The sequence below is a fragment of the Drosophila sechellia genome, chromosome 3R, assembly GCF_004382195.2.
Source record: "Drosophila sechellia strain sech25 chromosome 3R, ASM438219v1, whole genome shotgun sequence".
NCBI lineage: Eukaryota > Metazoa > Arthropoda > Insecta > Diptera > Drosophilidae > Drosophila > Drosophila sechellia.
In genome coordinates, this window is record NC_045952.1 from 27,848,509 (window position 1) to 27,860,843 (window position 12,335).

Below are 12,335 nucleotides of genomic sequence, written 5' to 3' on the forward strand. Positions count from 1 at the left end.
ACATTTTCCTTTTGGCATTTTGGCAATTTGTCAGCGCTAATTTCACGTTGATTATCCCATACACACACACACACACACACACACACATACACACTTATCCGCACATTCGTGTTTATACACATATATAGATATATATATGTGGGTGTATTGTTGTGTTATATAATCATGACTGCTCCACTTTGTCTGCTTTCCTTGGTTTTGCCTCGGCAAGCATTTTGGCGCTGACAATTAAACGAAAGTAAGATAAATTGTCGCATTTGTTTACAGTTCAACTTGTCGTTTGTGTTTAATTTAAGCGAAATTTGTTGGGTGTGTTGGTTGCGTTGGCTCTTCCGTTGGCGGAGAATGGGTGGTTGAGGCGGAGGAATCGGAATCCGAATCCGAATCGGACCAATCGACAAGATATAGTGGGGCCAAGAGGAGCTGCCAGTTAGCCGCTTTAATTTATTAGACAAGTTGGGTTCGCGGCATTCGCCTTGCCGCAAATATTTCGCCAAGGATGAATTCTCCAGAGTCGTGTAATTTGTTGTTCACTTCGCCCAATGCCAGTGGGCGGACTGGAAAGGGCGTGGCAATTGGCTGGAATGGCTTGTGAGTGGGTCTTTTAAGTTTTGTTTAAAGCTGCTGAGAGCTTGTGGGCTTTTCCTGTATTCTAATTAACTTAAAGATTTAGTTTAAAATGAGAGTAGGGAATACAAGTAGCAGACACATCTTCACCCTTATAAAAAGTTGTTTAAACCATGTGAACGGACCTAGAAAATCCCTTTTGAGTCGCCATGCTTCGCTGGCTAGCCCGCATTTCAAAATGCAAACACAGATGCATGCGGGCATCCATTAGCATAAACTTTAAGGACATCCGCAAACGCACAGTGACACGCGAGCCGAAGAGCGGAAACAATTTTAATGTCCTGCGGCGGCAGCCACACTTGCAGCATGTGGAGCGAAGGTCCTTGTTCTTGGGGTTCGCAGCGTTCCCGGCGCGGGGAAATCATGGAAATCGCGGAAAAGCCAGCGGCGGGCCAAGCTCTTTAATGACGACCGGGAGTTAAGTAATTTTCCTTGTATTTTCCGGCGGGCGGCCTGCCTTTGGCTTAATGCGCTTGTACCTGTTCACAGATCCTGTTTCTGTTTCAGTTGCTGTTGCTGCTGCTGCTGTTCCAGTTCCTCCGGCGGCTGCAGCCCGCAGTTCGCTCCAGCTGTTGCTCCTTTGGCGAGTGATGCCAATGGCTTTCGGTGTCATTTGCGTCGCAATTCCCACTACTACAGCCAACCGCCGAGCACCACCCACTCGAAAAGCCACCTCTAAGTGGCCCACTAGCACCTCCCACTTCTTCGTTTTCTACTTGAGCACAATGTAAATTTGATTATCGCTCAGGCAAATATTTGTCAGCCACTCACCAAGTGGGTGGCAGTGGCAGTGGCACTGGGTGGTGGATTTTCCTTGGAAATGGGGGCATCTGGATTGGCTGCCAGCTTTGTTGCTGACATATTTATCTAGACGTTTGCCACTGACATTTTTGTTCACTGCCAGTCAAGCTTTTGCCCTTCATCTACACGGAGAACAATTCCGAGCTAATTGTGTTATAAAGTTTGGAAAACATAGCGTAGAATTGACAGAATCTGAGACCAAAACAATAAATAGTTTTAACTTGTTCAATTGGAATCAACACAGTGCACATTTCGAACGCACTACTCTTTTATTTTCCCTGTAACAAAACACGACTTTTGTTTAGCTCGTCATGATTAATTAAAACTTGCTCCATATTTTCGGATGTTGTGGTGCTATTTGTTGCTGTTGTCGTATTTGTTGTTGTTTTCCAATTTGTTGTTGTACATCCTGTCGCTGTTGTTGTTTGTTGTATTGGTGTTTGTATTGTTGTACCGAATAGTCCAGTGTGAACATGTTTCTTTTTTACCACGCGGCTTTTCAACAAATTACACCAGGGCCTCTCTTCTCAATTGATGGGCGGAAAAGCGGAGAGGGGAAAAGTGGGCGGGTCAGTGCTATCGTATCCCGGAGAGGGGCGTGGCAGTGGGAAAGTTGCGGGCAACGGATTTTGGACTCATTAGGCTCGTTCACTGTTGGTGTGAAAATTCAGCAAATATGTATACAACACTGGGAGGTCTACTGCTCTGTCTGTGTGGGTGTGTGAGGGGCATGCCCCATGTATGTGTGTGTGTGTAGCGCGTATGTGTGAGTGGGCGGGTGTCTATGTGTAAACACAGGGCTTAATGAGAAAAGAACTTACTCTGCTATTTGAGTTTGGTTCCTGGGTGTGGGTGCTGTTCTCTGTTTCCGCTCTTTTTCTCCGTGTCGCTTTTTGTTTTCGGTGATGTCGGCGTGTTTTATTTAGTTTACACAGGTGAGGTGTTCATATGCATGTGAGTCCGTGTGTGTGAGTGTGAGAGAGAGTGGTGTTCCTGTGTGCGTGTGCCAGGTGACATTTCAGACATGCAAACACAGCACTGTAATTTCTTTTCGATTTCTGCTTTTTCTCCTCACTGCGGTTTCAAATTAAAATCCTCTTCATTTTGCATTGCAAATAGCGCGGCGAAGAATAATTTTCCAGATAGAACATTTCTGGGTGGAAAAGCAGTGCTCTTTAATCTTTAAACTATGCCGAGCTGAGGAAACAATAAAAGCTTACCGCCGGAAGCACGTAAAACAATGGTCGATCCATAAAGAAAATAACTGGCGATTTAAATTAATTACCACGAACTTCGCGTAAATCACGTATTTTTAATTGCCAGCCATTAAAAAAATAGTATAAAAGTGTGCTTTATGCGTAGATAAACTAGTTTAATGAAAAATCGGCAAACAATTGAAGCGTGGCTTATAGAAATGATAGAAAATCTAATGAAAAATCACAAAAAACCTCGATCATGGCACAGTTCATAAAATTAATTATGCAGGGATTTTTGCTTTTTATTTGACTCCTAAATGCAAATAGATTACACTGAATATGGAATATGAAAAATCAAACGTAAAGCTTCTGGCAAACAAAACGATAAACTTAATGCTTTTAGGCAAACAAGAGTATCCGGTTCTTTTTTTTATAATTTTAATTCAGGTTTAATTTAGGTTATTACTGCCCCACTGCCGTAGTCAAAATAAGCAAAATTTTTGTGCGCAAACAAGAATAATTTATGCAGGAAGTACACATATTTTTATCGCTTTTATTCTATTTACAAACTCATATAGATCACGTTTAAAAGCGGGACGTAAGAGGAAATAACGAGCAGCATCCACATTGCTAATTACTTCTCATTATGCAGGCTATTTAGCTTTAATTACACTAAGCTCCAAGCCACGACACACAGACGCACACACTCACAGCCTGGCGGCAGGACACCCCTCACACACACACACACACACTTTCACGGACACAGAATCACTCACAAATACAAGGACACGTGGAGAGCACTTCGAAACTAGCAAAAAAGCGCTCAAATGCTCGAAATTCGCCGGGCAAAAGTGGCAACAGCATTTGAGCCTTTCACTTTTCACCTGGCGAGGCTTACGGCCCTCGGCTTAACCGCTGGCAATTCCAATTTACAGCGCAAAATGTGCAGAATTTTCCATTTGAATTTTGGGCCTGAACAGCGGGGAAAACTGTGAAAAGCGGACGAACCTGGTCGCCGTTTGCCCCGAAAGGGAAACGCTCTTGTGCGCCAAATTGCTGGCTTTCGGCTACGGAAAACAAGGAATACGGCTGCAATACACACTGGGCGCGAAAAGTATGCGGCCATAATGAGGCAAGCTGGATACATCCAGTGTGTTCTTTACGATCAATTTTCAGGCTTTCAATCCGGTTTCAGTTCGCTGGGGCTCGGTTAATTATATCAATTTAACAAAGGGGCCTTCAAGTGAGCTTTCCGCACACACCTGGTCTGCGGCGAACTCTTTAAAGCATCAATATAAAAGTGCACTAAGAAAAATCGAATGTATTCAAAATATTTCTTTAAATATTATATTTTTCACATCGTAAGACACATATATAGCATAGCCTTACACACAGTTCTAAAACTTAAATTTGAACTTCAAAGTGTACTTTAAAGTGCCAGGTATTTAAACTCCCGACCGCTGACCAATTCTGTTTACTTTTCCGCCGTGCATGTGTGGGATGCTTCCGTTGGTTTATTTGCATTTTAATATGCCTCGTATTTTATGAGGCTTTCATATTGTTGTTGGTATTTATAATATATTTTCCCTTAAGCCGCATTTGTGTAATGAAACGGAAGGGATTACCGCTGGCCGCCGACTGTCGGTTGCCCCGCAACCCGCAGTTCGCAGTCCACCGTCCGCATCCTTGAACCACCCACGCAGTGGAGATGTGGCCCAAAACCCCGTACACGTTAACCCTTAACCCGCGCCCATCTTTTGGCCTGAAGTTTAACGAAATTGAAACACATTTGCCTGACAGTTGCCATCAGCTTGGCTTCAATTCGATGTCAGCATTATTGACTGATCCCGGGTGCCTTGGAGGGCTTCTTTCTCCTCAGGCCGGATCGCCTGTACATATGTTTACCCAAGGCTGAAACACTTCAAGTTGCCTAGTTAAAGTTAAGTGTTCGTGGGTGGAATATGCGTGGGTGGGCGTGGCCCTGCTCAATCATATTTCACATTCGCCACTTGTCAGCTTTTATCTCGTTTTCGTCATCCCAAGAAGTGCCCATCTTATATTCCAGAGTTTCCCGCTCCCGAAGCTTGTCATAATTTCATTATTTGCTGCGTTCAGGCATAAAAAAGGGATATTGTCTGGCTGCCTGCGATGAATGTGTGTGTGTAAGTGTGTGTGTATGCGTGGGTGGGTTGTCATGTGCACGATGCTGCTCGCATGTCCTTTCCATCGACGTCTGCACACGCCTTTATTGCTCGGCTTCTGTGGCAGTCGGCGGCCATCGCAGCATGACAGCAAAATGTCTATACAAACAGCAGACAGGACGACAGACGGACGGATGGACAGACGGACGGATGGAAGGGCGGCCAAACACAGATACGCACCCACACTGCTAGAAAATATTAACAAATGCTTTGCGCATTTCACTTCTGCAGGGTATAAAACGAACTGGGACAATTAAATATTTTTCTAAAGAAATTTTTAATGAATTCGTTATGAACGAGACTGAAAGATTTAAAAATGTTCATCTATATCTATAAAAAGGATCTTACAAGGACACCATTGATAATAAGATTCCAAGAATCTTTTCCCATTTCATAATGATTCAAGTGAATTACCCCACAATGAACATCATTTTTTTCAGTGCCTCCATGCGTGGCACATCCTTTTCCAACCCGCTGACTGACAGGCCACGTGCCTCAAGTTATGAGCCTCGACTCGGCCAGGCCGTCGAGTTGCCAGTCCAGCCAAGTGTTGTCCATCCAGCACTGGAGCGACCAAAACTTCAATTTTAATTGGATAATTACTCATCCAATCCGGGATTTAATATCGCCTGAAGTTGATGCACCGCACCGGGGGCTTGGGGTGGAGAGATAAACTGCGGCATCCTTATTCAATGCTCCCTTTGAAGCTGCCAAGTCTGCGGCTCGAGTGGCATTTCCCCCAGTTCGCTGGGAAAAATGCATCGCAATGGTTTCCAAATAGATGCACTTCAAAGTGCAGTTGCAGGCCATAGAAAGACTGCAACTTGTTGGTGGCACGAACGCAACCGCTTCCACAGACCATTCACAAAATGGGCACGAGATGTGCGCAGATGACACCCGGAATGTGCTGAAATTGAAAGCCAAACACGGTTAGGTTGTTGCCAAAAGGGCTTACTGCCCCGCCCGGCTGCCAAATGGCTTTCCATTCACAAGCCCCAGGCACTAAATGCTCCCCAAATCGATGTAGCTGTATGCAAATAAACACGAGTACTTCTCGAGCAGCCAGCAACAAAGTCTGAATATTATAAGCGCCACACTCCAGCTGCAGCTCAGTTCCAGTTCCAGTTCCTCGGATGAGCTCAGCCATGTGAGCTCCCATCGTGGAGTGTTTTTACAGACAATTGACATGGCAACGGGTCAGAGGAGCTCACGAGATGGCAGGACAAACAATCAGGGGCGGCTAAGTGCTGTAATATTGATGCTTGCCATGCACAGGACGAAAATGAAAATGGTTCAAATTTAAACTATCTAAAAAGATGTGGAAAAATACTCGCCTTTGAATAATTTCCGGATTTTGAACAGTGTCTAATTCTAATTAGTTTTTCAAAAACTCCCTTCTCTGCATAGCAACTCCTTGAATGTTTCCGATTCTCCCCCAAACTTTGCTAAAAATAAAAAACCAAATCAATTATATCGCAGTGCATTATCCTGTGGCAGGGGCTGAATATATTTCCGTTGAAGCTTCGAGCAGCGAGGCATGAATTCAATATTTTCATCTTTCATGCGCTCCGCCGGTTTTTCCGCCAGGATTTCAAAGGCACAAACCCCGCTCCATGGCAGAGCCAGAAATCCCACTGTCTGCTTGTCCGTTGATTAGAATCAACATAAATAAAATTAATTGTTGCCGGTCGAGTCGTCCTCGTCGTCGTCGGGGGTTGCATTCAATTTGATTATTAGCTCAATCCAATCCAATCCAAAGCGAACCGGAAACCGAAGGAACACCCTTCGGTGGTCGGGCAACTTATTTCGATTTTGTCGTTGGCTAATTTTCCTGTGGTCCAAAGCAAATCCCTTGAGCACTCGCCGCCTCAATGGCACAAAATAATTATAATTTATTTACAGCGCCCGTCTGTCTGTCTGGCTGGCTGATTGTCTCACTGTCTGGTTGCAAGTTCGAATGTCGCTCTGTTTGCTGCTTAATTGCCAACTTCTAGTACGAAAACGCTTTTGGGGCAGTCGTCAAAAAAGCCCCGTCATAAATTTTGTGCTATTGTTTCCTAAACTCGGGGCCATTGCATCAGGAAATTAAACAGCGATTCGCCCTCTGTTCCTGGCCATCCAACTCATCTGCATTCGTCAGGCGGAATATGCAAAAACGGCCCCAATTCCGCAAGGACACTGAGAGAAACCGGGATGACCGAAGATTTCCGACTATATTTTTGTTCATACCTAAGATTTATGGCATATTCCTTAGCTTTTCTCCCTCTGTACGCATTCAAATTCCTCGGGATTCACTGCCGCAGTCCAAAATCATAAATTACACCAAAAATGACCAAACAGCGAGTGTCGTCCTCCGTATTATGCAAAATTTCTGCTACAGAGTTCCACACTGAAATTTAATTTCAAGAGAGAGAAATCAAAAGACAATGAATCGATAATTTATAAATGCTCCGATGATCGTGGCTTAGTGAACAAAAGCAGCACTCATTTCGCCATGGCCGTAATGACCAAAGGGAGAAAGGGTGCAGGTTCTAGAGTCCAGGGTCCAGAAATGAATAAAACCGAGCTCCGAAAACCGAGTGCCGAATACCCATTTGCTGGATGGAGCGCCAGAGCAGCAAGTGGTGACCCCAACCTTCCCGAATCCACTCGAAATGCAGTCGTTGTGGCAACCAGTTGAGTTGCAACTGCCACTGCCAATGCCATTGCTAAATGGTGGGTTTTCGGCTTTGGCATTGGCATTGGTATTGAGCAGTGGAATCGCATCGAATCGCATTGAATCGTTTTGGTTTTCAGCATGATTTCTCAATTGATTGCAAGTGGCATCGGAGTTTTTGGGCTCGGTTTCGGAGTCGTAGCTGGAGATGGGAGCCATGTCATGCCTAATGCTTATTACCAACACTCGGACGCTTGGCAATTTATGCAGATGCCAGTGGAGATGGAGACGCAGCTGCGGTGCGGATTCAGCTGCCAAAGCCGCTTATGCTGGATGCTTCTTGGCCAACTGCCCATCGGGCGGGCAGTCGATGTGTTGTTTCTATAATTTTAATTGGAGCTCCAGCGTCCGCTCGCAACATCGAGATCCCAGCACCGGTCCGAGGAGAGCCAGGAATTTTTGGCAATTTCCAAAACAAATATTGCTCGAAAGGATCTGCTCCGGCATGCATGAAGTGGTGGCTTCGTACTCAGGTGACCGACCGGCTGGGCCACCTACCAAAATAGTTTAGAGCATTAAATTGCTTTCACCACTTCCAACTGACACACAGTGCATGGGGGACTTTAGATATATGCATATACATCCAAGTATATATATGTATTTTGGGGGAGGGAGGACGGAGCATGGAGTACAAACTGTGAGCACTGCTCCGTAAAAATGTTATGTAATTAAAATGCCTTGCAGATATTTTGCCCAAACATTTTGCGGCTGCTTTTCGCTTTTGTGTGCCAAAATATTCCTTTCCAAATAACTTGAGCTCCCCTTTTATGAGCAGCCGGCGCTCGCAGCCCCAACTTTCTCAATGGAATGCCCCAAATTCTGGCAAGCTTTCACCACTTTCCTTCATCTTGGTGCATGCAGCGAAAAAGTGCAGTCTCCGTGCCGTACTTTTATTACTTTTATTACCCAATTAAATCATGCACTGTGTGTATCAACATGCATTGTCCTCGAATAATCTCAAGTGCAATTGAGTTTCGGAATACAATTTAAGTTGGAAATAATAATAAACAAGACTGCACTGAGTATTAAAACACATATAAAGGTGTATAAGATACTTTTACAAGTATGAATCCATTGGTAAATTCCAAAATGTGGACCCTTTTTGCCTTTCCTAGCTCTACACAACCACGTTAACACTTGATGTCTTGTTTATCTTTTGCAGACGTCACAAATCTGGACTACGTAAAGGTGAATGCCGAGGCGGGCAAGAACGTGACCATTCCGTGTCCGGGGGTCAACGAGCACTCGCTGGTGGACACGCTCGTGTGGAAGACGGCGTCCACGACAATCGCGCAGTTTGCCAACCGGATACCCCTGCTCCACAGTCCGAGGGTGAGTAAAAGGATATGAAATACTGAGAAAAATGCAGAATCATATTCCTAATAAATACAAGAGAGTCTAATTACAAGAGAGGAGAATATAGACTCAAGAAAGGTGACATATAGGATGCGTACAGAATCTGCATAACTTAAACGCTTGTCAAGTCGAATTTATTCATTAAAGTTTCTGGATTCATTCTCCTTTCTGCAATTTTCGCCCTGAAATGGCCCTCCAGTGTCATATCAGAATTCATTTCAACACTTTGGGGCAGCAGAGGAGCTGGGCGCCTCCTTGGAAGGACGAACATCCCTGATATATAGGACCCTTCGTTCAGGGTGCAAAAACGAAGCTGTTAAAATAATTGATGGCCGGTTGCCGGGCGGCTGTTTGAACTTTGCCATCCGGCAACCGTCGACAGCGGCGATGAGTACAAGAAAGTGCAGCGAAAGTCCCGACAACTAAGTGGCCATCAATGGTGGCAAGATCGGGTGCGAGAGCGGGGCAGATCGGGAAGGATGGGGGATCGGGGTCACCCAAGTGCAGTGCAGCCGGCGCGGCTAATATATTTTAAATGTTTGATAGTTGCACTAAAACAAAAGCGACATGGCTGCGAAAAAAAAGTGTTCAAGTGCCTGCCAGATGGCAGAAAAAGGAGGGCCAAAAGTGATTGCAATGGCCTTAAACGCACTCGGGGGGCCATTGAGGCGGCGCAAACAGAATGACGAAGTTGCCTCTTCGTTGGGAGCAAGATGATGGAGAATGCTGGGATGTCTGCACAGTGGGAAAAAGTTGAAAGGGGAAACTCAATTCTATAAAAGGAATTGTATCAAAATTTTAAACAGAGCTCAGAAGTGATATTTTTCCTTAACTGGCTAAGGCTTTAGTACCTGATTTCTCCCAGTGCATTGGCAAGCTCCTCCCTGGGCTGCTGGAGGAGGCCAGCCAGCTATGTGTTAAATGGCGGACTGGGACACTTGAGCTGCAGGCAACCAAAGTTGGTCCCAATCCGCCTTCGGCGCCCGGCTCGCATTTCTTGGGCGGAAGTTTGCTGCAAGTGCGGCGGCTGCTTCTTGGCCAGGCTATTATGTGTATTAAAAGTTTTTCACCTTGGCACAGTGGCTGCTTCATTTTATTACAGCTGACACATGACCCCTCCTCGCACACACAGGCACTCCAGGACCCTGTTGAGCTATTAACTTTTGTTTTATGGCCGAGACTAGAAATGATTCATGTTTGCCCAAGCCAAGCGGACTAAGGAGATCCACTTGGCCGAAGGACGAGGGATTTGCCTCTACAAGCTTTACTTGTGTTTATTCCCCCTTTTTTTCACCCGCTCTGCATTTGCTCTGGTCATGTGAGGCCAAGAGGGCGTTGAATGTAATTAGAGTTTACTGGGCACAAAGTGTAGGGGATATTAAAAATTCCACATGGTAAATTCTGGCAAATATTTTTCGGCGCTCGTCTAATAATAATGCCTGTCGGAGCCAACAAATTACCAGAATGCAATCGACCGAAACGCACACACACTCACTTGAATATGTGGAATCCAAGGCTGTAATTTGAGGCCAAGGATGCGGCAAAAGATACAAAAGTAAATAACAGGGTCAGGCATCCGAAGCTAAGCCAGATGCACTCTTGCTGCATGCTGCAATAACCTACCGAAAGATAGATTGCTGGCAATGTGGATGAAATAATTTAGTTTTGCCATTCGAAACAAACATAAATTCGCCCGAAATATACATTTGCATTATAGAAATTATTTTCGGCTTCATGCAATTTCCAAATTTTCTGCAAATCAGAACATAAAAACAAACAAATCTTGAATGAATTTACTGCCAAAGCAACTGGCTTCATGCTCAAGTTGGGCAAGACACATAGTTCAATTATGGGCAGGAGCCTGCATTTGTGGCCAAAACAAATTTGCCGAGGAAACAGGAAAAACTTTTAGGCTGGCTCGATGACAGAGTTCCTAAATTTTGTTTTCCTTTTCCCAGACATACATACACACGTATGTACATATGTGTGTAGGACTGGCTGCTATTTAAAAGTTTTCCCTCCCAAAAGTGGAAACTCTTGTCGCTCGACTTGCACGTTGTCAGGCCCTAAATATCTAGATTTTAATTTCCATATCCCACCAACGAAGTTCTAATTAAGTTCCCTCCTCTCTTTGCAGATTCAACTTCTTTCGGACAACTTCGGCCTGCAGTTTTCCCCGTCATTAGCGAGTGATACCTCGGAATACATATGCCTGGTGAACGATCGTCATATACCAGAAGCCATTGTCGACTTGCTAGTCCAGGGTGAGTAATGCATTCCATAATAAAGGACTTCACCTAAAGCCAATATTCATCCAGAAAGTTTCGGTTTATTAAAGAACTCGATCGGAGAGCAACCACTTTTCTGTATAGTTTTTTAATTTGCATTGTAAAGATTCCATTATTTTCTTTTTCGTTCCCAAGAAAGAAGCCATTGGTTTCATTTAAATTATCCCACTCTGCGCTCATTTGCGCTGCTTTCTTAATGAAACGCTTAACTGCTTTAATGATTTTTCCGGTTTACTTGGCCAACATCCGCTGGCCCCAGATTCCATTACCGATATGTCTTCGATGCCCTTCATTTCACCATCGATGCCACACTCCCTGTTTGCATTGTTGTCGCCCTCGCCTTGACATGATTCCCATTTGCATTCCACTGATAGCCGCCACTTTCTCTCCTCTCTTCCCTGCAGATGTGCCCGATCCGCCGGAGCGACCATTGTTGATAAGTTTCACATCACGCTCGGTGAATTTATCCTGGGCGCACTCGCAGCATCCGCGGAATGCGCCCGTCACGCATTTTATTATCGAAACGCGGTAAGTGTTGCCATGCCGAAGAACGAAGCGCCGCCAGAGGTGCCCACTCTGAATAAAACTAAAAACTTTAAGGGATATTCATTTAAGACCTATAGTACTTGCAAGAAATAACTTTAGAGTACATATGCAAAGCTTTCTTTTATTGAAAATAGCTTAAGATATTTCGAGAAGGTGCACTAAGTCCCAACTGACCAGCACTCTCCCCCCAGAATGGATTGTTTTAGCTGATGAAGTGCCAGTGGGCGGGTGGAGTGCACTTGGGCGGACGGACAGACGGACAGGTGGTGGCGGAGAGCTGTCTGTGGCGATGATGGACGCGCGGCCATGATTGACACATGCAAAGGCGCTTTGCCAAAGGATGCGAACTGCGGCTGACCCCATTGCGCTAATGAATTAGCGAGCAAAGGATGCACACCATCCGCCATAATGCGCCCATCAGCGTCATTCGGATGCTGAGCGGCTAGCCACGCCCACTGCCCCCTGCCCACTGCCACGCCCCCGCCTTTGACTTGAGCCACCCACCTGATTTGCGCGAGCCCATTCAATTAAATTAATGCGGCTATAGCTGGGTTAAAGGTACAGCTGCGTTTGAAATATTAACGTTAAAGATGGCATTCATTGC

The 12,335-nt window shown here is 45.1% G+C and overlaps 1 protein-coding gene across 3 annotated transcripts in view; it reads left to right on the forward strand.

Annotated features, from left to right (window-relative positions):
* LOC6612691 (tyrosine-protein phosphatase 99A) overlaps nucleotides 1-12,335 on the forward strand; it is a 106,409-nt gene that overhangs the window by 28,497 nt on the left and 65,577 nt on the right. For all 3 annotated transcript variants that reach the window (XM_032720363.1, XM_032720361.1, XM_032720360.1), the window contains exons 3-5: nucleotides 8,704-8,873; nucleotides 11,035-11,161; nucleotides 11,590-11,713. In XM_032720363.1, coding sequence (XP_032576254.1) covers nucleotides 8,704-8,873; nucleotides 11,035-11,161; nucleotides 11,590-11,713 — 421 coding nt within the window. The remainder of the gene's footprint in view (nucleotides 1-8,703; nucleotides 8,874-11,034; nucleotides 11,162-11,589; nucleotides 11,714-12,335) is intronic.